At 36.2% G+C, this 25,690-nt stretch overlaps 1 protein-coding gene across 1 annotated transcript in view; it reads right to left on the bottom strand.

The window, feature by feature from the left end:
* Positions 1 to 989: 989 nt before the first annotated feature.
* The window catches only part of ATXN10 (ataxin 10), a 96,033-nt gene continuing 71,332 nt past the window's right edge, over positions 990 to 25,690 (bottom strand). Inside the window, exons 10-11 of the mRNA XM_031597248.2 lie at positions 18,554 to 18,617; positions 990 to 2,165 (exon numbers count right to left, since the gene is read on the bottom strand). Of these exons, the coding sequence (XP_031453108.2) occupies positions 1,978 to 2,165; positions 18,554 to 18,617 (252 nt within the window). The 3' untranslated portion in view covers positions 990 to 1,977. The remainder of the gene's footprint in view (positions 2,166 to 18,553; positions 18,618 to 25,690) is intronic.

Here is a 25,690-nt window from a genome sequence, read left to right as displayed (position 1 = left end):
TAAGATTGCCAGCTCTAAATCTGATGTGCTGTAGTAATTTAACTATTAAATGAATTCTGGCCCAAGTACAAGAATTGAAGCTTAGGAAACTCATTAAGAGACCATAATCTGATAACACACTTTCTCATGAAGAACCAAAACCATAAACTCTTCCATTCAGGTAGCAAATGGCATTTACCTGTATAAAAAATTACTTCACACTGGATTTTAAACACAACCATTTTTTAATATTTTCTGAAATATTCCTGTCAAATTATTATTTTTTAAAAAAGATTTTTTGCTAAAACAATGTTTTTCCCCATTTGCTTTTAGTTAACTTGTCACTAAAAGAAAAACAAACAAACAAACAAAAAAGTTTTTTTTTTTTTTTTTTTTTTTTGTCATTATCCCTTTACATATATCCTTCCTTTACTTAATAAATGGATGAAGACCTTGCAATTTTGTATCATGGCCTTGAAAACCAAAATGTGACTAAAATCTCAGTACATCAAATTCATAGTTCCATCCATTCAGAATGAATGACATTGAAGTCTTACAGTAAATTGAGAAGATCTTAGTAATCTGGCTAAACTCCTTATCAGTTTTAAGCAGTAAAATAAATTTCCCAGAGTTCAAAGTACTTTGTACCTTCTATTTGTTTCTTTCCATTTTAAGTACAAAACTGGATTTGAGAAGTGAAGCTGATGCAGGTGGCCCAGTGTCTGTTACAAATAGTTTTGGGACATAACCTTACCTTTCCAGTTGAGAATATGATTAAATTACAAAAACATAAACAATTTAACTTCTCTGGGACCTTTCCTTTGGACTGAAGATAACCAAATGAAAGCAGTGATACACAAGAGCTAGTAATATTAAGTTGTGATTCTTATTTGGTTGATACGTGGAGGACTACATTTCTTCAATACCAGGGCAAGGTATGGCAAACACAGTGTTAACCTTAACTACCCCCCCTAACCCACTCCCACCCCACCCCCACCAATCCTCCCCTTTCTCAGCCCCCCTTCTCAACCCCCATCTCATTCATGCCACATTCCACAGTGGCAGGGTCCAACAACAATATAGGAGGGTACCCAAAATGAAGAGGCAGGGCCCTCCATTCTTCTGCCTCTCTTGAATTAATTAACTGGAAATGAGTTTTGTCAATGTTTTGGAAAGGCAGAGGGGTGAAAAGAATCTGCTAGAATTAATCACAGTGAGAAACTACCTCTTCAGCAGTCTGCCAGAGTTCAGAAAACCCATGAGAAGTGCAAAATAAAAGGAAAGTGGGCTGACTTACCATCCAAAGGAACAAATAAAATTCAAACAAACACCAAAGTCTCCAAAACAGAGACATGCCCCAGTGCAAAGGAATGTAGCATCTGTTGCCACAACAGCTTCAGCTTTGTTTTTAATATACTTGTCACAAAGACTGAAAGGTATCAAGGCAGAAAACACGATTTATTAACAATTTAATAAGCTGAAGGCATGTTTTGTTTAATTCACTAAATATTTACGTACATCCAACATTCCACTGTTCTTTATGTAAGGATAGTTATTTAAGCATAATGAGAGAAAACAAACAACTTTCATTGTCTTGCCCTGGTTCAGCACAGATCTTGTAAATACAGAGGGCAAATTTCAAAGTAGTTATTTTAGTTGTGTTTTTAATGATAGTTGTTCTCAAGCTTAGCAAAGGAAATTCTAACACAATAGGTCATCTTTGCACTAATGAAACAGGAAAGTAATGACATTTCAACCATGTGAAAAAGAAGGATTTTTCTCCATAAATTCATCTACATAGGTATATAGAAAAAGCAGATATATCTCTTTGTTTACAACAGGAAGGGAGAACAATTGTATGGCAGTTTCTCCAAGAATGAACAGAACACATTCAGCCAACTGGAACTAAAATTGAAGAAGTCTTGATTGTCTCAGCAGAGAAAACATTTTAAAAGAGAAATCCTCTTTTAATGAATCATCTGTTCTTAATTTTTTTGTTCATGAAGGCTTTTTTCTGGCAGATCTCAGAATTAACTTCTCGTCTTGTTTCTCTATCTGTAAACCCATACTCTCAAGGGCAGAATTATCTGCCAGCCCTTTCTCCTCCATCTGCGCAATAAGCTCTTGGTTTCTCTCATTTTGTTCAGTGAGATTTCGGATAGCGTATACTGCCCACTGGTTCAGAACTGTTGAATAGAGTTAAGGATCTTTTTGTTTGGTTGTTTTTATTTTTTTTTGCTTTTTCATTTTAATTTGTTAGTATGTATCCCCCCCATTCCCTCAAACCCAGAAAAAACAGAAGAAATCAAGGGTTTGAAAAAGTAAAATACTTACAGATTATGTCTCTGAGCCTAAAAGACTTGCATATGAAGTAATGTACGTTTAAATGAAGTATGTCCATTAATTTCAGTCAAGTTTACTAGGCTTTATCTTGAATAAAAATTTAAAAAGAACACAAATAAACTGCAGGAATTAAAAGAACATTTTAAAAAATAGAATGATAGCTAATTGAACTGTGCTAATAAATTTCTTAATAAGATTAAAATAAAAGGTAAAATCATTCACTGTGCTTACAGTCCTAACACCTCAACACTGCACATCCAAGAACTGGCAAACGAGCTGTACAGGTACAAGCAAGAAGATGACTGATTACTTTCACTGCAAAAGTTGAAGAAATGTAGATAAAGAGAAACACATCCATGCTAACAACTAAAAATAGCAAAAGAATGTGGGATACACTTAAGATATTTAACCTTTAAAGTTATCTAGATTCAGTTCTTTGTGCCTGGATGCTTTTACAATCTTGTCAACATAAAAGACACTACGATCACCAGCAGGTAGTTCCTGCTCATGTTTAAATGGGCACAAGCTGCAACTCATTCACCTTCTAAGGTGGTCCCTTGAGGCCAGGATTGAGGCACACATTAGGGACATAGACAAAAGATTTTAACTCCCAGGATTATCAGTCAGGCATTTTCCAAATGAACTACAGTGTTCATTTTATGAAGTGTCAGAGTTGTTAGCCCTAATTCTGCAACTGAAAAGCTATGTGATGATATAATCTTTCCCAAGTTACCCATACGGGAGGCAAGCAATTCTGCATCACACAAAAGTGGTTTGCCTGCAGGGCACCAATTATTTAGTACATGTAGCTTCACATCCAGTAGAAGAATATGCATAATTTACTCATCTCATTGATGTGTTTTAGGCTGGACAGTGTCTAAGCAAAGAGATGAGATAGTGCTCTTATGGGCATTTGCCAGGGGGTGACTGGAGGGGAAAATCAATGGGGGAAGATGGTAATCTCTGCCAAAAGAATAAAATATGCAAATTGGACATTGTTACACAGTCTATCATGATAACAGTTGGAAAATCTGCTATTTCTGCACCAGCCACTGCACATGTATTCTTATAACAGTCTTAATATTTTCTGTACATATCTTGCACTGAATGTTGTGCCCACCTCAATCCTGCCTCCTCATAACCACAGAAACAATTTAATGCCAAAAAATAATAGACTGAAATAAAAATTCCACAAGGAATTCTCCACAGAGAGAAATGTTTAAATGAAGAGTATATTGGCCAAACATCAGAGGAAACATACATGCTAGGGAACAATGTTGCACTGGCATGCATTAATGAAACAGTCCCCTGCCCTTTAGCAGTAATTCGTACTTACTTAAACATACATACTGCCCAAAACTGGGAATCAAAAGTGGTAAAGCAGTAACAAATATAGCACTATTTTTCCAACAGGTTTTCAAACTGTGAGGGAACACGCTGCACACTTCTGTCATTTATTCTGGCCAAAGGCTGGATCCAAGTGGGGTAATGACAAAGTAGAGAAACGCAGAAGAAAATAAAATCGTATTTCACATGAAAACCTGAAAAGGTGAACCTGACAGAGAATCAATGTATTGTCTTCTGACAGTGTATCACTACTATGATTAAATGAAAAGAAAGTGCCAAAATATGCGTTTAAGTTAGATAAGCTGAATATTTCCACTGAAGATTACACTTGTGTATAAAAAAACCAACACAGAAATCCAATCATACAGAAGCAGAATCTCCTTAATCAGCTTCAATGGAGAGAACAAACTTCAGAATGCTGAAACATGCAATGAATGGAGACGAATAAGCACACGGAACGAGGCTGATACCTATCAGCCTAAGCTCTGATTTAGGGCATTTAATGAGTGCCAGAAAGTAACATGAAGTTCTTCCAGTGTATTTGAGAAAAATGCTATCACCCCCATGGCTCTTCTCCTAGGAGGAGGTGCAGAATTCTCTGGTGTTCTTAAAACACAACACTGAATTTCTCTTGCATAAGAAAATATCTGCTAAAAGAAAAAAAAATACTCCTGCTGCACTGCTAAAATCCACAGCAAATGATGTTGTCCTATTATCATATCCATTCATACTTAGATAATATCTAAGGCATCCCCATTATTTTATGAACTCTATCAGCATTATGGCATTTTTCATTATTGACTACTGTAGCTGAAGCTGCAAAATGGTTTCAATAACGTTTTTCACTCATTCAAAAACTCTTTTCTGTATACAGGTTTTCCATTGTAAATTCAGTCATGAATATGCATGATTTCCCTTGTTCGCATGCTGTGTGAGGCTAAGACCTTTGGATGGCTGTGTGCAGAACGAGACAGTCTTAAGTGTCAGCAGAGATTAAAGCTAGTCGCCAGTTAATATTCACATTACCCTCTTGCTCCTCTCCAAAAATAGAGACACACAGGGAAAATTAAACATATTCTAGAGTCTCTAATCCTACCAACAATTTAAGCACTTTATTGTAAGCTCAGCTTTAGAAAGAGAGCTTCTAAAGTTTCCATAGTTACTACAAATAACAGCATGAGCCTGTTTGTTGTGATACGGCATAAAAGAAATGTAGCAAGCACTGTAGATCCCACTGGAGTAATGCTGTCTAGATTTTTCCAGCAGAACATACTGCAGTGACAAATTAATATTACAGACAAGGAAGTGAAGATTACATCTCCCTATTGCAGTGGGGAGGGCATACAAAAGAAATTAAAATTTAATTTCATTTTTGCAGGAGCTACTAGACTGTGTCCAGTAAACAAACATTTGTACACATTTATAGAAATTCTTTTCCAATGCAGTTTAGTATTGTATTCGATGTGATTCCTAAATTATTTTTACTTATACAAACAATACAGAATCAACTTGTTCTGTGTTCCACACTTGTATAACAAATCTTCAAACAGCAATTTAACCATCCACTCTCCTCTGGATCATAACTTCAACTGGCAGGGAGGAGGCAAGGAAGCAGAAAGAAAAGGTGTCTGCCCTAGAGAATAAAAAGTGTTGCTATCTAGAATTAACAAATACAAAAACTATGTCCCGTGAATTCTGTAGTAATTTTGCCATTGACTGCAAAGGGAACTTTTCATAATTTTATTCTTTATTTTCTTACGGACTCTGCTACAACAAGCTGCAAGAGCAACTTAGTGCTAGCAATAAAATACTGACCGATTTAGGAGTTTACTGCCATATGAAAATACAATTGCCTGCTGTCAGGAGCCACTAACTATACCCTGTTCTGAAGCCTTTTCATTCTCATCTCAGGTGCTCGAATTTGCTAAGTCTGTTGTAACCTCCAGGACCTCACCTCTGTCCCTAGGAAGGTGATGGAACAACGTGTTGTGTATACTCTCTCCAAGCAATTGGAAGAGAAGGTTATCAGGAGTAGTCAACATGGATTCACCAAGGGGACATCTCGGTGCTGCATAGCAGCAAGAGAAGGAGTAATGGCCTAAAAGTTGAACATAGGAAGTTCTGTACTAAAATGTGAAAGAACTTTTGTACACTAAGGGTGATGGAGTGCTGGAACAGGTTACCCAGAGAGGCTGTGGGGTCACCTATGGAAATAATCAAGATCCGTCTGGATGCCTACCAGTAAGACCTTTTGTAGAGTACTTGCTTTAGCAGGGGCTGGACTCAATGATCTACTGAGGTCCATTCCAACTCCTGCAATTCTGTGATTCTGTGATCTCTATGAATTGTTCTGTAAAACAGTATGGATTCTACAGATGAAAAAGAGTGGGCATAATTATTAATGAGTTTTGAATCTGACCTGGTAGATAAGCATGAATACATAAGTAATGCTGAAAGTACTTTGCTTGAAAAAGGAAGGTAATAAATTCTCAAGCAAGTTCAGTATTCTCATTAACTGATATAGGACATTAAAGAATAGGGGAAAGGAGACTGAAATATGTACTTTGTTCTTCTTGAGTTCTCTTGATGTTTATTATTTCTGAGAATTTCTAAATGTAACATAATTGGTGAAGAGTCTGATATGCTACGTAGTTCAGATACTTTTATTTGTTTCAGTTTGACAAGTACCTGCACTACATTAGTTTTTCTATAATTAAGCAACTGCTTTGGATACTTTCTTCCATAACAGTCAGTTGTTGAAATGAGAAAAAGACAATATTCCTCATCTGATTTCATTAACTCATTTAATTCAGATTTTTTGACTACTTAAACATTAACTTAATTCAAACCAAATATAGCAAGAGATACAAAACCTTATCAAGACTGAGAACCCACACAATTTGGAATCAAAATTAAACTGACATTTTACGCAATAGTTAAAGTTGTCCTTCTCAAAAAGCTTTTCTGGAACAGGTCTATAGGACTGGAAACCAGAATTAATCAAACACAGTCCTTGCTAAATATATTTCTTTCCAGTCTTCAGTGCACAATCCAATTCTTGCTACAACTTCTACAGACAAGAATGAAATACTGAAGTATTAAATTACAAGAATCACTTCCACTTATGGACACGACTGGATCATACTGGCAAGAAATAAAAAGATCTTCCTTTTAAGTCTTTCAAGTCATTTTAAATACTTTCATACCACATCAACTTCAAAACAATTTTTCTCACCATTACAACAGGTCTCTTAACAGCTACTGACACTGTTAATCACATTTGTTATCAATGTGCTATGACTGACCACAATTAGTAGATAGTCATGATTTTGGTCCCTCACTGTCAGACAAATTGCTTACAAAGTTCTACAAGTCTCTTCCTATTGGGGATTTTAGTAGTTCTTTGCAGTACTAGATGCTGTAGAAAATGACATCAATTTCTTAAAACTTTTCCCTGATTTGTAAATAAGTTTTATGCCAATTTAAGACATTACTTGAAAAAAAGTAGTCACAGGAAACATAAAGATCTAAGGATCTTAAGATATTACTTATTTTGAAGAAGTTATATAATATTTTTAGAGCACATGTTTGGGACTCCATTTATTCCTGACATTTGATTATCACTATCAGAAAACTTTAGGAATTCAGTCTATGCAAGCTTGGAATATTCTGCCTAGAAGCTACAACAAAAAGGCCTAAAATACTTAGGTTGTTGTATTTTTACTTAGCAGATTCCACAGCAGTCAACACCATCTATGTCTGCAGTTGCCACATCCTGAATTCAAAAGCTGGAAACAGGCAGTGCCTTATCAGCCAGGAATGTCCTTCCCTTCACCCTGCTTGACCTGGCTCTTGCAGAGAGTACAATCAAACTCATCTCATATAGCAGCCTCAAAGGTGGAGGTACACTGGATGCTGTAAGAGGCATTTAGTCCTGATCTATAGCATCGGGGAACTGAGAGCAGAGGTTCAATTTCACTGCAACTCTCATTTGCTCATAGGTCAGTAGGAGAGTTGGACCATCCACCTCCAAGCCAGCTTCAATCTTGTAGCCACTATGTGGCAGCAAAGCTTTGCTGCAAATGCACTATTAAGGTGCCTGCAGCCAGCCCTGCCCTTCTTCTCCTCCTCCTCCTCACTGGGAGGGAAGGTACAAGCACTCCAAGTCCAAACCCACCCCCTAAATGAGTTATTTAGAATAAGAGAGAAAGCCTACCCAGAAAAATCTGAACTAAGGTTTCCAGTTAGAATTCCACTCTGCAGAATAATGTTGCTTTGCCAGAGTAAGATCTCAAATGATACAATTTCAGAAAAGATCAATGGGCCAAACTACCAAATAGTTTCAATATTAGGACTGTCTGTAATTCACAGTCAAAAGAAATTAAGCAGATGTAGGAGAAAATAATTGCACTGCATATTTTCTGTTCCCCAGCCTTCCAGCAGTAATTTTTTCCTTCACCAAACACCATCTTCTTATAGCTACCTATACTTCTACCAGTCTCCAAACATCCGACCTGTTAGCTGTTTTTTAAAACATGCCTTGTGGTATACAGTTTCCTCTAAAATTGAGCTGATGTACTATGTATAATAAGTAGATAGGCATGTTATATCTCATCTATAACTTCCAGTGAAATTTAATCCAACTAAACATCTACGGCCAACTATTTAAGTCCTGAATGGACCATTACTAATCTTTAGTCCAACACTTCTGCAAAGAATACAGACCACTGAAATTTAAGGCACTCTTGAAATCGAGTCTGTCAATTCTGCTTTATTCATATTTTTTTATGTATTTTTCTGAAAGACATCCATTATTGGAGATTTCTCTGAATCCTTAATATTCCACTGGCTAAATCTTTTCACTCATTACAGTCTGAGATTTCTTAGGTTTTCTCCAAAAAACTAATTTTTATTATAGATTTGAAAAAAAAAACAACCAACCAACAACAACACAAATCTTGATCACAGCAATCAGTATGGATCTTTTTTATGAACTAACCACAGAAACTGAGGAAGACAAAAGATGCTTTCCTACATTCTTGATCTCTCTTCCTTCCATTTGTATTTTTCAGCACTTCTTCTGAAGTTCAGGCACCAGGGTTATATGATGGCAAATTATGCCAAAATTTGCTATATGGCTACAAGGGCAACATCAACTGCCTGCTCCTTTCAGCTTTTTCTGAATAATTTCATTAAAACGAAAAACTAAAAACTTTTAGGTGCCCTCTTAGCATTGCCCTCAAATTTGAGTCCTAGATCTTCATGTTATTTGAAAATACTTTTCCAGCACTACTTAACTATACAATGGACAGATCCAGATTTTGAGACTCTTTCTTTCAGGGCTTGCTTGTCTGCTTTTAGTTACACACAGCCCACATCAGTGATGGCCAGATAATTGGTACCCAATATTCATGAAATCGATGTATACTACTTCAGTAATTTGACTTACTAGAATAATTATATAGATTTTTTGTTTTCCACCTGTTTCACCTGTATTTCTAGGTTAACAGATCCTACAAGACATCACTGAAAAGTTTAATATATCCAAGCTACTTATATATATATATATTTAGATTTGTCAGCTAAGAAACATTTAATTCATATTCTATGTGACTCCTTTCGTTCTCTGCAGGACTTAAAAGGAGAATGTCAACACACCTTAGCACACTAAGAAATTAAACACAACTTCTGTCAAGTACTATGAAGCTACTAAAGCCATATTACGTACTTAGTTACATCAAGCTATGCTTTTACATTATTTTAATAATGTCTTATGCAACAACTTTTTTTTTTTTTTTTTAAATTTAAGCCATAACCTCTACTTTGTTACACTTTTTCCTATACTCGCACTTGTAACACTAGCTTAAGACCATGAATACGACACATTCATTTTCATTGCTTAGGTTGCCCATTTTTTAAAAAAATATGACTTATTTTTAATAGAAACTCATAATTTATGAGTAACTATAAATCACCTGTATTAAAAGAGAGAGAATCACACTCTTGATACATTTCAAGCTAATACAAGCTAATACACTACATTTACTATACTCTACTCTTACAGACCGTTCTATTACACTACTCTTGTTTTAAAAAGTCATGACAACTAAGCTTAAGTGCCAGTTATCTATATCACCTCCTTTTCCCAAGTATAGAAAGAACAAATTAAAATCCCATTATGTTGAAAGTCATGTATCAAATAACGACTAAAACTTACTGCAAGCACTGAGGTTTAAAGAACTGAAGCACGGGGGGATGGTAATTGTGTTAACAAACTCAACAGATATCAGGAAGAGTGTGGTCTTTTTAAATTTCCTTAGACATACAAACAAATAAGCTCCATCCAGACACAGGCATATATTCATGAACATTTGTATGTATACATACAGAAATAAACAGCTTTTCTAATACCCTTAATAAAATGGAAATTAAAGAGGCCAAATAGAACTTTAAACAATCTTGCACTAGACTGGAAAAAAACATCTTAACACGTGAAATGCAGTCAAGGTGACTCTATATTTCTGAAAACTAAGATAATGAGTTAAGCAGAATCACAATTTGGATAGAAGCTTTTTCTATTTGTAATAGAGATTCAACTACATGCGTAGATTCAACAAGGATCTGTATGCCTACCCTCTTTTCAGCATAGTATTCAAGTATTTTATTGAATTAGGGCTTCTGAATAATGCAGGTGTCCTAACTCCCACCCTAACGCTTTCAGTAATTTCAAATGTCACTTTATGACAAATAAAACAACAAAGGTAAATGAAACTCCAGTTTCAGTCTCATAGATATTAGATGACATCCAGCGTGCATGTAAAGATAACATCAGTCAAATAAATGTTGATGTGATGTTTTGAAAGATGCAACTGAATTATAATCAACTAAGCTTTTTCCATCATGTTTTGCAGATAGCCACTGGCCAGCATTACAAATGCTGTGATCTCAGGAAAAGTCAGCATTTCCTTGAAGAAAGGAACACTAAGAGATAAGAACAAATAATCAGGGTAAGTGGGGACTGCAAATATACTCTTAGTGAGACAGAAAGCAAAGGTTAGATTCTGGAAAACATTTTGGAAATTGAAAGAACAAAGACTATGCAAAGCTTCAGGGAAGAGAAGGAAAAAGATTAAAGGATCAGGAAGAAGCTACATAAGATAATGCATTCACCAGGTGAAATTACAGACTTTTAACAATAGCGACAGATCATGGAACACCAGAAAAATGTCAAAATAAAGATATTATGCAGAGCAAAATTACATAATGTAATTATGTAAAAATACAATAATTAGCCATATTACTTCTGAATATTTTTTTGGAGGTGTGCAAAAAAAAACAACCATAAGGAAGAAGGACTGAAATATGATAAGGCAGTTGTAGGAGGCATTCCATTCTCAGCAGTATTTCTGAACCATTCTTAGGTTTATTTAAACAAACAAACAAACAAACAAAAAAGACCTTTAGGACTCAAATTTCTAGTGCTCTGACTCCACTCAGAGAATTTTTTAGAAGTCTACAGAAAAATTAAGCACGCTGTTTGAGCTACAAAAACAACAACAAAAATCTTTTATTTGTTTGTTTATTTTGTGCTCTTGGTAACTAAATATCTGCTTTCTTTCAAAAACTCAAGCCTGTCATGGATTTCAGTCCACCAAGAGGATTAGGTTGGAAGATAAACATGACAATATTTCATTTAGAAATAGAATTATTAACTTTAATTCTTTATTTTTACATGCATGACTTGGCGCTTACATAGACTACTCTTTTCAAGGGATTACAAGTATTTTAATGCGACATTTGAAAGAGCCTTCTCGCATTCTGTATAGCTCCGTTAAACATTCTCCAGCACACATTTATTATTGATAATAGTTGTCATTTGCTGCAAGTGGGTAGAAGTAAAATACTAAGGAACAGACTTCATATTTGCATGCTGTCAAATCTGCTTTAGTATTTTATGTATCTTCAAGAAAACTAATACTAACTTCCCTATGAAATTTGTATTTAAGTCTTCTCACCAATCATTCATGAAATTAAGGAATCAGCCATTTGTGATTGGCATTTGAGATATGCCACTGTTAAATGGCTAAATAAATTTAATCTATTAACAGTTCTCAAAGAAAAAAACCTCTATAAATTAATGCTGAGAGCTTGGGAATTTTTTTTAGCTATCTTCCACAAGAATTGCGTGTTAGCCAAAAACCCCAATGTGCTTGGCAACTGTGAACTAATTAAGACATCACAATGCAGCATCAATTTCATTTACCAGGAAAGTACCTTTATGTGCTCTAAAGAACTCAAGAAAGTTATGTTACATATGACATGGAGCTAGAAATTTGATACCAGAATTGTAACTCCCAATTTTCTTTCCCAATCAAGAAGCTGAGAAAAAATGGAGACAGAACTTTCACTTCCTAGACAATCTCTCCATGAGCTGCACAATACATTCCTCCTGTGGTCTTATATTAAGGAGGACTTTGCATTTAAAAAAAAAAGAAAGAAAGAAACTTTATTACTGATCCAGCCAATTGATGTAGAACATCTCACAAGAAAACACTACATTTTTTGTTCTCAACCTGAAGTAGGTATTTTTCCTCTGACAAAATAAATGTTTCAGAAGTGCACTCTGAGTCAGAAATTAAATCAACCAAATATAAAGATTAAGTAGTTCTTTTCCTTGGTTCTTTTTGTTACCTCTAGGTGGGTTCTGTTCCAAAGAATTTTCAAAATATAGAAAAGATAAACAGAGGGTTAAGACATGGAAGTTACATTGCAACTCTTCAGATGGGAAGTCAATGTCAAGAGTGATTCAAAGTAGGATTAAGTTACACAAATGCCTTCTGTGCCCTTTTCAACAGGGACCACAGACCTTCATCTTGCCTCTTTATAAAAGTCCCACTTCGGACACTTCACTCAATATCCTATAAAAAAAAAACAAACACAACACAACGCTCTACTTATGATGGAATCCACACTTCTTTGGTCCCCTAACACTTCTGTAAGAACAAGACCAGCTACTTGCAATGCTCCTTTCATGAGCGTAAAGATCCCCACATGCGGAGTGACAGAAATAGGCACTGGTGGGCAGATGACCTTCACAACTAAAACCAAAAGCATCATTGAGGAATAGCTTTGTTTTTCCTTTCATCATGAGAAGTTTGAAGCCTCTTGGGAATCATTTACAAAGTGGGCCCACTACAGCTGCTACAGAATCCATTATCATACAACTCTAAAGGACTCCCCTGTGTACCACACAGACCCCATAGGCTCCATTAGTATCTAACAAAATATAGCTACAAAGAATTCACAGCAACTTGCAAGAACATGATGTCATCTGCTGAATAAAGTGAAAGAAATAAGCCCCTCTCAGCAACTGTACTTGCTGAGCGAATAAACCACACTTGCACCTGTTCTAACTTCTAGTCTGACTGGTTCATCTGAATATAAAACACAGAAAGGAACCTGAAGTTTTTGTATATGCCATTAACCAGAAATTCTCCATGCATTCCAGGGATTTAAAAAACAATTGTCAGCATGTGGGGGAGTTCAATTGGATTGAACCAGAGTATGCCACTACAGTGATTTCTTCTTGTTTGACAATTTTAATTTTCATTCTATTTCCACCTATAGTAGTCAGCTGCTACTCAGATGCTATTAGCTATTGTCTCTGGTAATGTGAACCTAAAGGTCCAGGTCAACAAGTTTCTGCTCTTCAACTGTGCTGACAAGTACCATTTTTTTTCACTGCCAATCTGTAGCTCCTCAGCCACTGGGGGGACACTAAAAACCGAGTCAGTACTACCTTTTTGTTAAAGTCACAGTGACAACCAGCACTGGTTTAGAGCAATAAAGATTCTCATAGTGTTCTATATCTGAGCATCAGGGTTGCAGCAGCAGCAGCCTGTGATAACAGACAACTGCAGCCCTCTGCCAAAGAACACAATTCTTTTTAGACCAACCAGACTTCAGACTTATGCACCAAAGCAGTTGTCTATGGGATGAGGACAAGGGTAATTTCTTCCAAATGGACAGAACTTGACAGGCTGTGGAGAGTTTTCATCAGTAGTTGAGATCTTTTGCATTGACCATATCCATTGAAATAATGTTGTTTTATGTATGCTCATGAAAATACAGTCAAATAGTTCATTTTAATACAGTGAATGCAGAGGCAGTGCCTAAAGCAAGCTTTCCAAAGATAACCATTACCAATATAATATTATGCTGTCTTTTCTTCTCGGTCAAAAAGGGATAGCCCCATTTACATGAAAATGCTCAACTATATCATGATTTACTCTAAAAAGTCAACTTGCACTCCTGTTTTTGCCTTCTGCTGGCTTCTGTTCAGCAGTGAGGCTTTTTCACTGTATGTGGCTTGTTTTACGTGCTACTCTGTAACTCAGAAATAAAATGTCTGTCAGTTCCCCCTAAAGTTTTTGCTGGCAACTCACAAAAACAAACAACCATTGTTGTAGACCATAGCAACTGGATTTCTTCTTATTTCAGCTAAAAGTTTCATGAACCACAATTATACCTGTTGCTGTCATCAAGTCAGAAGTATTTTCTATCTAATTCTTAGATGACTTTCAGACTGAATATAAATATCAAGCTAAAGCTTATGGAAGGAGCATCTGAAAATTAACTTCTTTCGCTACATTTTCATCCACAATTCAAATTACTCAAACTAAGGACTAAAGACTATGTATGGATATCCACAGTAGTCACAGGTTCCCCTTTCACTAATGCTGAATATTTTTAGTGTTGAAACAAAGCCAGCTGGGTGTTTACTCATACAAGTAAAATTATGTGCGTGCACATACCACACAACATCTTTTTTTTTTTTTTCCTAAGTATGACTGCACTTTGACTAACAGAAAAACATGCCTGATTAGGGTTAACTTAACATAGACACTTACAGAAGATCAATTCCAATTAACTTCACAAAATCAATGTATTGAAAACCGACTAAAGGAATCTCATAACTTTCAGATTGGTAAGCAATCCCCCAAAATCAAAATATTATATTTTCAAAACTGCATTTCACCTCTCATCTTCAAATTTTACCACTAACTAGCAGTTACTACATTGCAGTGTTCTGAATGCAATGCATTTGTAAATTTGCAATAAATATTTTTAAGGGCAATCATTGCATTTTAAAAAGAAAGATACATGTCTATGTACTGCTCCTGGACGAGCCTAAATGCCAGGAAGATGCAAAAAACAGAGAACAACTTTCAGAGAGTGCCACAGTTAGTTAAGGTAAACTGAAATGTCTTCAATAATAAACATCTATTTTTGAATGTTGAGGATTCAACAATACTTTGATCAGAATGGGCTGGCCTCCTTCCTTGTGCCACTAAGCAAGTGGTACCTGTGAAAGGTCAAAAACGAAGCTGGGAGGAGCAGTAAGAGATGAGAAAAAGATAAAAGATGAGGAGATGGGCCTTATCTGATACTAGCATCTGTCAGATATGAGGAAGATGATGGTTAAGGGAGCAGAAAAAAAGACATTTTATTCTAGACACCAAAATATGAATTCAAATTGAAAAAAGCTGAAGTAATGCAAACATATCAGCTGAACTTCAGCTAGTAATTTCATAAGTAACGAACTTCCTGGTATTTTTATGCACATTACAAAGTTGCTCAAGAACTGAAAGGATGCAATTTTATAGTAATGACAGGTTTACATAGGAATTTATTTTAAGATAAGAGCAAACGCTCTTTCAGTGTGCATCCATATGCAGCAAATAAAAAGATTTATTAAATAAGATTTCTCCTCTCAGAAGTAATAAAGGGCTCTTAAGATCTACCATGGCAGTTCACCTTTTCCTGATGAACCGCATATTGTAGAAAAATGATTTTTTTCTATCCAGAAAAGAACTGTCTCACTTTTACCACAATTATATCTTTCTTTAGAAGATTTTGTAGGTATGACTTGGAAGCAGAACTCAAGAAAATCTTCAAAATCAGCGCATTTAGTTTGTTTTATGTAGAAAATCTAACAACATCTTAGCTATTGAGCTTGGATGTCTTCAAAACAGACAAAGCTCAAATGAAAATGTGCACCTACGCAGAGCTTTAGGAGAAAATACAAGATGTTCTTATATTAATGGAAACTAGCTGAAGCTTTTCCAGCCATTTTTACAAAAGGAGACACAAGCAACACAGCCTGAAACCACAAAAACAGGCCCTAGGAAAAAAAGAATATAAAGGAAAGTTTCTGGACATGACTTCCTAAAGAAACCCATGTTGAAGAGCTACAGAATGATTTCCCTTGCAGCATTCTACACCCTCTTGGAAGGTGAGTGATCGCATTCAATTTTCAGCAACTCTCTAAACATCTAGCTCAAGAGATGTCTATATACTTTCTTTTAAGAAATATTCCTTGAAAGGAGACAAAATACATTCATTCTGGATTACACAGTTACAATGTGGGTATGTTTCAATTTAAAGCAAGTATGCTTTCAAATCAGTGAGAGCACTGTTCTGTTTCACAAGCACCACAAAATGGGTTTGTTCCAGGCAGAACTGGGTGCTAAGAGGGAGATGGGAATTAGTCAAATCTCTTCAGACGAATGCTATGCAGTGCAATGGAGCTGGACACCTACATGCTACTGAGGCCTTGGTTTATGGTGTCTGGAAGAATCCATACATTTTAAGAACATTCTAAGAAGCAGATAAAAGCTGAGTTGGATACAGACAGCTCGGTACACAGCAGACAAGGAATGTTAAGAGGCAGAAGAGAAGCAGGGAAGCAATAAATTCAAGCAGTACAGCACTGTTTGGAGTAACTTCATGCCAAAACAATAAATGCAGTAGCCAGAAACTGTTCTCCAAAAGCTGACAAAGCAAACTTTGCCACAGCAGGCTAGTCTCTACTCTGCCCAAGTGCTACTACATTTTCACATACCTGTAAATTGTATGCTATGGATCAGTGATGAAAGCTCATATTAAGATGTGTCACTGTGTTTAGTAAGCTGTTAAAACCAATTAAGTGAAGTTTTAACTTCTGGCAAGAAGTTTAGAGTTCAGCCATAAAATGCTGGCTTGCACCAGAAGTTGTAAGAACTTTGACAATTTAGTAAAAGCTCCCATGGTATTTTATTTTCTTTTCACTCAAGACTGTAAATTACAGTTCTACTCTTTGAAGGCCTCAAATTTATCCTCTTTTTCTAACAGCTAGAACGAAAAATTAGTCATAGAAAGATTCCAAAAGTTGCTGCAGGGTTGTGCTTTCCAGCAAAGGAACAGTCACTCAGGATCAAAACTCCTTACTATGTTTTTCCAAGGCTGCTCTTTTGCTTGGAGAAGGATAATGGGATCCTGTTCCTTCTGCAATACAGCAGTGCCTCTTTCCAGAATGGGAACAGGGAAGTACTGCTCTACTGTTCAATATCAGATATACTGCCAAGATTCTCTCTGCAGGAAACGTGATTAACATAAAAACTTTACACATAAGGCAAGTAGTGATAAGTTGATGGACACTTCACATTCATTACTTCTCCACCTACCCTTTTATGACATATTTATATGCAGATGATGTTCTACATCGTCTACGTATCATCTATCTATCTACATCATGTAAGGAAACATTTTCACAACTTCTTTTTTTAATGATACTTGTTAAAAGGGAGCTTTTTCATAAAAAGTACAGAATGGTTTGGATTGGAATAGACCTTAATGACCATCTAGTTCAGAATTCCTGTCATAAGCAAGGACACCTCTCACTGGACCAGGTTGCCCAGGGGCCCATCCAACCTGGCCTTGAATGCCTCTAGGAATGGAGCATTCACAGCTTCTCTGGGCAACCTGTTCACAGATCACACATGGTAAATAATCTTTTCCCATATATCTAATCTAAATCTCCTCTCCTTTAGTTTAAAAGCAGTACCCCTTGTTTTATGTAGTGAACCCACAACAAAGTCTCCCTGGAGCTGCTCTTCTCTCGGCTGAAAAACTCCAACTCAGCCTGTCAACAGGACAAGCGGTCCAGCTCTCCAACCATCTTCATAGCCCTCTTCTGGACACACATTTCAGTTAAATCAATTGAAAGAAACAACAAAAAATATTTCATTAGTTCAGTATGGGAAAGCTAACATTACTTTAAAATTGGAAAGGCACTTGATTTCCAGATGCATTTATCAGAATCTTCTACAGAACTAATGATTAGCTGACAGAAAATAACTACTCTAGTTAACGCACCAGCAAGATTACAATGCAGTTCATGAACAGATGGATAAAACAGTCCAGTTAATAGTTGTTCATCTTCAATGTGAACTTATTTCCCTCCAACAACTCTGTCTTAGGAAGACTGCTCTTAAACTCCAGAAAAAAAAAAAAAAAAACAAAAATGAGGAACTATGTTGTTTATATTAAAATCTACTCAACATTCCAATAACCCGCATCATTAATACACTTAATTATACATATTATCATTTTGTAGCTTGATAGCTTTGTCTCCATGCTTAGAGTAAGCTCTCCACAGTCACATTTAATAAGTGAATTGATTTACTATAGCTTATTGAATAGATTTCAGTTGAAATGAGAGCTCCAAGATCGGACAAACAATCAAATATATTCTTAATTAGGAGTTCTATCACAGTCAACTGTCTGAATTTACATTTGTAAAACAGTAATATTTATTATTTTAAGAAGTAGAGTATAACTATTTTTCAACTTACTTAATGTCCAGTTCATGAAAGCATCTTCATGAATTCACTCACTTTTGAACCAAGCATTAAAAATAAGCTACGAACTACTGAGGTTAGTAAGACTTAGATACTGAGTGAAAGCAATGTTGACATGCTTACATTTAACTCTTCACCTTCTTTCTTTTACTTTTCTAAAACGTGTCATATTTAATATATTAGAATTCTTCCATAAAGGATACAAGGATTGTTGTCATCAATGCTGCAGTTATCTAGAATCAGTGGGATGCCATCCAACTCATAAACCTAAAATAAACGCAAAAGCTTAAATTAACAGATTGCTCAACAATGCTAATGATATTTCACACAAAAAATAAAGCAAAAATGTGAAAGTGATGTTTGCTTCATTAAAAATATTAAACGTAAAAACTAAATTGAAGAGTAAAAAAGATATGATTAGCAGTAAGTATAAAACAGTAGTAATGAAAACAGACAGTAATTTAATAGTCCTCTTTCATCTACCACATATTTGACTGAGATATTTTTCCATCCAAGTTCTGTATATGCTTGTTATGCTGAGCCAGAGAATCTACACTTACTGACAGGCAATGTTTACTTTCTGGAAGAAAAATGAAAAGCTACTGGGTGGAAAAAAAAATACAAAAAAAGCTGTAAAATACAAATGTACACAACTGCTAGCTAGTGTGGAACTGCTTGTCTTGCTCATCTTCTGTACACAGCCTTCAAATGTACCACCTGCATACACCTAAGCACAAATTCTTTGTATCAAATAGAGCCACTAACTGTATTTCCTTTGATAAGGTCTTCACTGTACTAAAGCAAACAAGCAAAGATGAGATCTGTTATTTTTCATGTTATATGTATACAAATGTGAATTCACAAACGCCATCAAGCATTCATGTTTGTGGATATGTAATAGTACAGAGTTCTTATGGATTCATACACCAATATGTACCATCTTATTAACAACTTAGGGCAAGCTGATCTTAACTTTGAATGTGTAGCATAGATATTTTAAGAAAAATATACTCTGTAAGATATTTATCTATTATTTTAAGATATACTGCAGTACCATACATCATCATGCATATTTGTAGGCTTAGGAAGGGTTACCAATTTAAATGAAAACCTGTTCTAAATTATCTGCGAAATTTCAACCTTCAAATATCTTCTTAGAACATATGAGCATTTGTTTTGAAAATAGAAAACTAGTGATATTTTAATAAGACTTGATCATGTGATGATTATGTATGTTTATATTTGTATATTTTTAATATTCTTTAAACTTCTTTAAACTGTCTGGAAATGGTCCTAGGTAACCTGTTCTAGGCAAACTTGAACAGTAGGTCCAGACAAGAGGTCCCTCCAGTGGCCCCTTCCAACCTCACACATACAATGATTCTGTTTGATGCAAATCATACTTGCTTAAGTCTTACATTTTTTAAAATTCCTTAAAATTTAATTTCAAACCAAGAACTGGTGAGCAAAGGAATTTAGGTACAATGCCAATTTAGGCTGTGGATTGATTACAGGATTCTTTCTTTCATCTTTTTTTGCCCAAGATCAAAAGCATTTTTATCTATCTTACAAAACAGCAAATCAAAGTTTACATTATAGGATGAATCAGCTTTATCAAATGTTGACTGAAATTGGGTAGGGGGAAATTCACATGTGAAATCCAAAACAGATCAGAAAAACTAACTTAGAGACAAATCTGTGCACATGTCTCTTACAAGTTCTTTAGATAATCTAATGCTCAAATATGAGAAAGTAACAGTAGCAGAGACAGATATGCAGGCAGACAAGGCTTACAATGCAAAAAAAAATCAAAGACCATTCCTTGGCCTAGACCTAACTGGCACATTTGTGTTAACATGTGTAACTATACTTCCATGAAATACAGTTAATAAAAGCAGTCTTTAAATATTCATTCTTTCCACAATATTTTTGTGCGCTTTCCAAAGGTCATGTATCATATATGATGTCATACTTCAAAGTTTGAACAAATGGTGACCTTTCAGTAACACAGAAGTTGTGCATTCTTGGAAAATGTTAATTCTTTGATTTTTACACTGCAGCCAAACTCGGATATGCCTACAACATCACCTCTTATTTTCCACCAGTGAATGGTTGAACAGTACAAATTAATCTAGATTAAGTGCTGTCAACTGAAATAAAGTAAGCAATCTGTTTCAGTTTGATTCAAATGAGATATTCAGTTAACAAAGTAAGCATTCCAGGAAAATAAAATTTTAATTAAAATCCATGCTTCAAAAAGCTGTGGGGATATAATGAGATTCCTTCAAAGCAAGAGGAAACAGAAGCATCAGACCACAGCCTTTGCAGTACCTAATGTAAAAACAACTTCCTAATAACCAATATCACACATGCACTGAGTCTTTTGAATTGCATTCAATTAAAATGAACAGGCGCAGCTTTTTTTTTCTTTTTTCTTTTTTTACTTTCTAAGCACCAGTACTCCAGCAAAACATCGTTGCTATTAGTTTGTGGTTTACTTGAATGATCATTACAGGCAGAGATCTTCAAGGGCCTGCCGTAAGCCCTATTCTACTTAGGATCTCTATCAGCTACCTGAAGAAGGAGAGGGAATGCACCCTCACTGAATTTGGGACAACTCTATATTGTTGATATTCTTAAAAGTAGGCTGTCATTCAAGACAGATCTAGACAGGCTATTTCCAAAAGAAGCCTTAAAATCTCAGTGATGACAAATGCAAAGATCTATGCCTGGAATAGACTAATTCCTGACAAAGATGCAGGTTGTGGCCTGTCTGCCTATACAGCAGCTTTGCTGAAAAGGACCTGAGGATCCTGCTGAACAGTAGGCTGAAAGTAATTCAGCATGCTCTGGCAGAGACGAAACCTAACAGCACCATAAACTATATCAAAAGGATCATAGCCAGAAGACTGAGGAAAGCAATTATTCTTCTAGGTACTGATTAAACAATAACCAGCTTAAGGGGCTGAAGCTACACCATATGAAGTAAGCTTTCTACTTTCAGCCCAGAAAGTAGAAAGCTTAAATAACCTGCCAGCAAGTTGCCCATGCCCACAAGGGCATTACTGACCAACTCTCCTGATTCATGCTCATAGGTTCTAGAGAAAAACAGTCATAAGAATGAAACAAAAATTTCTAACTGTATATAAAGAAAAACTTTATTATGAAGATATGGAGCTGTTTGCCAACAGGCACAGTGGACTTTCCATCTTGGAGTCTTCAAGACTTGTTTGGATAAAGACCTGAGCAACCTGGTCTGAATCACAGAATCATAAAATTGGTCAGGTTGGAAAAGACCTCTAAGATCATCAAGTCCAACCACAACCTAACCATACTACCCTAACTCTAACAATCCTTCACTAAATCATGTCCCTGAGCACCACATCCAAATGGTTTTTAAACATATCCATGGATGGTGACTCAACCACCTCGCTGTGGAGCCTATTCTATTCGAACAACCCTTTCCGTAAAGAACTTTTTCCTGATATCCACCCAAAACTTACCCTGGTACAATTTGAGGCCATTTCCCCCGTCCTGTCACCTGTCACGAGTGAGAAGAGACCAACCCCGCTCTTGCTGTAAGCACCTTTCAGATACTGGAAGAGAGCAATAAGGTCTCCCCTCAGCTTCCTCTTCCCCAGACTGAACAGCCCCAGTTCCTTCAGTCTCTCCTTGTAGGGCATATTCTCTAAGCCCTTCACAAGCCTTGTGGCCCTTCTTTGGACCTGCTCCAGCACCTCAATGTCCTTTCTGTACTGAGGTGCCCAAAACTGAATGCAGTACTTGAGATGAGGCCTCAACAGTGCTGAGTACAGGGGCAGGATTACCTCCCTATTCCTGCTCACCAAACCATTCCTGATACAAGCCAGGATGCCACTGGCCTTCTTGATCACCTGGGCATGCTGCTGGCTCATATTCAGCTGACTGTCCATCAGTACACCAAGGTCCCTTTTCATCAGGCTGCTTTCCAGCCACTCCTCCCCAAGCCTGCAGGGCTTGGAGAACTCAACTTTTAGCAGCAGGTTGGACTATAGATCCTGAAATCCCTTCCAGTGTTAATGACTGTGGGAGGCTAAGAAACTTCCATCTCACTCTACCAACTCCTGTTTGTTCAAGGTCAAGTTCTTTCTACTGTAATATGAACCTTTACTGATTATAACACTAGAAAGAGTTGTCAGAAATTTTATCGTAGCATGTAATTAATAGAAATGGTTCTAGAAAAAAAATATGAATTCTTGTCTACTGCTGGAATAATTCTGAATATTCAATGACCTCTCATGACACAGATATCTTAAACTTCTTTTTCAGATGCCAGACTGCTCATTTAAATGTATTCTTTTATAATAAATCCATATATAAAATATCCGTGATTAGTAAAATTTCGCAACTATTCAAAATAAGATAACAAAGTATTCTCTAGAGTAACAGATAAGGATTCTTAATAAACCAATATATTGAAAAATATCTGTGTTGGCTAGAAAGAAAAGTGAAACCATGATACATGACAAAAAAGCATGAGAGCAAAAGCAACATGGTTGATCCAATGCAAAATTTTGCTAGGGAACACAATGATCTTTAAAGAGCTTCAAGAAATAAGTCTAGTCTACTGTCTACATCTACTAGGACAAGAAATAGTGGGCCTAAAGTAGAGAAAATTCACATTACAAACACAGAAAATATCTATAATGGCAATGGTGAGTCAAACACTGCAATATGCTGGAACATGAGACTCAAAGAATGCTGAAGCAATGTCCAATATTGCAAGTCTCCACAAACGAGCAGCAAAATCTTAACCATGAGTACTCTAACCAGGCCTGCTCTGGAAACGTGAATTGGTGTGATCCATTGAGGCTCTTCTTTCAGCAAGTATGCAGGACTTTTCCAGTCGGAAAATCATACTGGGCTAGGACACGCCAAAGAAAAGCAACCCCATGAAATGAACACTGAAGATTTGCAAGCAATCTTCAGTCAACATTAAAGATATGTTTAAAAGCTTATTCCTTCTGAATGTACCTCATGAAAGTTACATAATGACTACGTAATGAGAAATATATACTCGAGGTCCAGCAACCAGACAGGCTGACAAACAGGTGCAGGTTTTCCCCTAAGACCTGCTCGAGAACATATGTAATAAGTAATAGGAATTGGAAATCTGGACAGAATCCAGCATTCAGATTTGACCACCAGAGCAGCTTAACAGGAAAAGAAATAAATCTACTTACTACATTTCTTCACACCTATGATAGTGCAGAAAATAATATTTTACCTTATTTATTAGGGTTCTTTTCATTGTTTTTGTTTTTCTAAACAGTGGAAGTGACAGGAGATAATAGGAGGTTCTAAGTCAAAGGAGAAAATAACACTAATCCTCTAATCCTAGTACTAGTGAATTCCTAGGTCTACTGCAGACTACAGGCACTCTGGCTTAGAATAGAGGCAGCTGTGGCTTGTGGCAATCAAGTCTATTATTGGAGTTCACCACATCCTGCAGATCTACTGAAATACTTGTGGACAGAGGCTCCTTTCTCCAGCAGACTTGCCTGGCTGGTCTGAGAGCAACTTGTACTGGTGTGAATTACTTTGATAGCTAAGAAATATCACTGAAAAGTCCATTTCAGTGAAGGTAGTGACCCCACAATACTCTTTCCCTTACTTTCCTGTAGATATGTACTTAGGTAAGCTTGTATGACAAAATTGGCCAACTGTTTTTATATCTGAAATTCAGAAATCGTGACAATGATACTTACTGCTCCTGCTACATTAACTTCTGGTATATTCTCCCACTTCAGTATTATTTCTTAGATAGACAAGAGGTTGTTTTCAGCTTTCCCCAGAGAGATGACCCTTGCATCTCTCTGGGAATAAAAAAGATAATTAGAATATAAAAGTGGGATTTCTTTATGATATTCTAAAACTCTCTGAAGAGAACTGGTTGAGAAGATGGGGATTTTGACCTTACTGAGGCAGAACGGAAGATGGCAAGAAGGTACCTTGCACTTCATCAAGACTGAGCCAAAACGAGCAGCAGCTTGTGTCCAGCCACTAGAAAATGGTAACAAGCCATCTCAGTTGCTGAATAATTTTTTCCACTAGTCTTTCCAAAGCAAAACACAGTAGTTTCCAGCCATTGAGATGATAATATAAACACTTGAGAATTCAGAATAGGTTCCCGCAAGACAGTAACACAATTGGTTCATTTATTTTTAAACAATTCAGCTTTCATCATTCGCTTACGGTTCCTGAAACAGAAACCACTTTTCATGAACAAATAGATGCTGCCACAAGGAGCAGTCTCCTGGCTTTTTTAAGGGCTAGATCTGCTACTTAATATGGATAAATTAAGGTCCAACACAGATGGATTTCACTTGAAATACCAAGTATTTTCTAGCGTGGCCTTTGCTTATCCCTGTAATAGGAGTAAGAAAAAAACCCACACATAATAATGTTAAACATCACAAAATCACAGAATGGCCAGGGTTGGAAGGGACCTCAAGGATCATGAATCTCCAACCCCCCTGCCACATGCAGGGCCACCAACCTCCCCATCCTGTGATTTATTTGGACAGTTGAATTTGTACAAATTTGCATCAACAACACAGTATATGCTTCTCTATTTTTAGTCGCTCGCTATCTTATTCTCAGTCCACTAAAGACAGTAATCAGATGGTCTTCATTTGTTGGTTTTCAAAACACTGTCATAAAAGTGGTTCTCATATTTTTTTTATCACTGGAATAAAAATTATAAAGTTAAAGGAAGTTAAATGCAAAAATCAACTATGTAACTTGAACTGGGCTGAGGACACTCTTGTAAGAGACCACTGAAATTTCAAAATTGAATTTTGTTCCAAATAAGAGCAGTAACTGAAGATTTCCAGCTACTCTAGTGTTATGAAAAAATATTGAGGTAAAGGTTGGGAAAGTCAGATGATTCATTTCAGTGATTATAATTCTTACTGCAATGGGAAGTTCTAAGTCATTCAGGCATGCCTATAAAACTTCCTCAGAAACCTATGAATTCAGCAAGGAAAATAAATACGAATCTGATATGGTATAGTCCAATGATGAGTACTATTGTGTTCAGCTTTACTTAGCACTCTCCTTTTACTTCAGATTGAAGCAAAGGTTTGAAAAAATTCAGTGCCACGCATACAAATTAATCTGCGGCAAAGATACCAACACAATACTCAAATAATGAAAATAATGTGAGAAATGCTGTAGGATTACTTCAAGACATAACAATCTGTGCTTGTGACTGATGCATTTCATGGTAAATTTCTGCAGCTAAACACAACAGCATGTCATACTCAACTGCACTGCTTGGAGAGCACTGACTTAAGACT

This window comes from Phasianus colchicus, chromosome 1 (genome assembly GCF_987193195.1).
Source record: "Phasianus colchicus chromosome 1, bPhaCol1.hap1.1, whole genome shotgun sequence".
Taxonomy (NCBI): domain Eukaryota; kingdom Metazoa; phylum Chordata; class Aves; order Galliformes; family Phasianidae; genus Phasianus; species Phasianus colchicus.
This window is presented reverse-complemented; position numbering and strand designations above follow the sequence as displayed.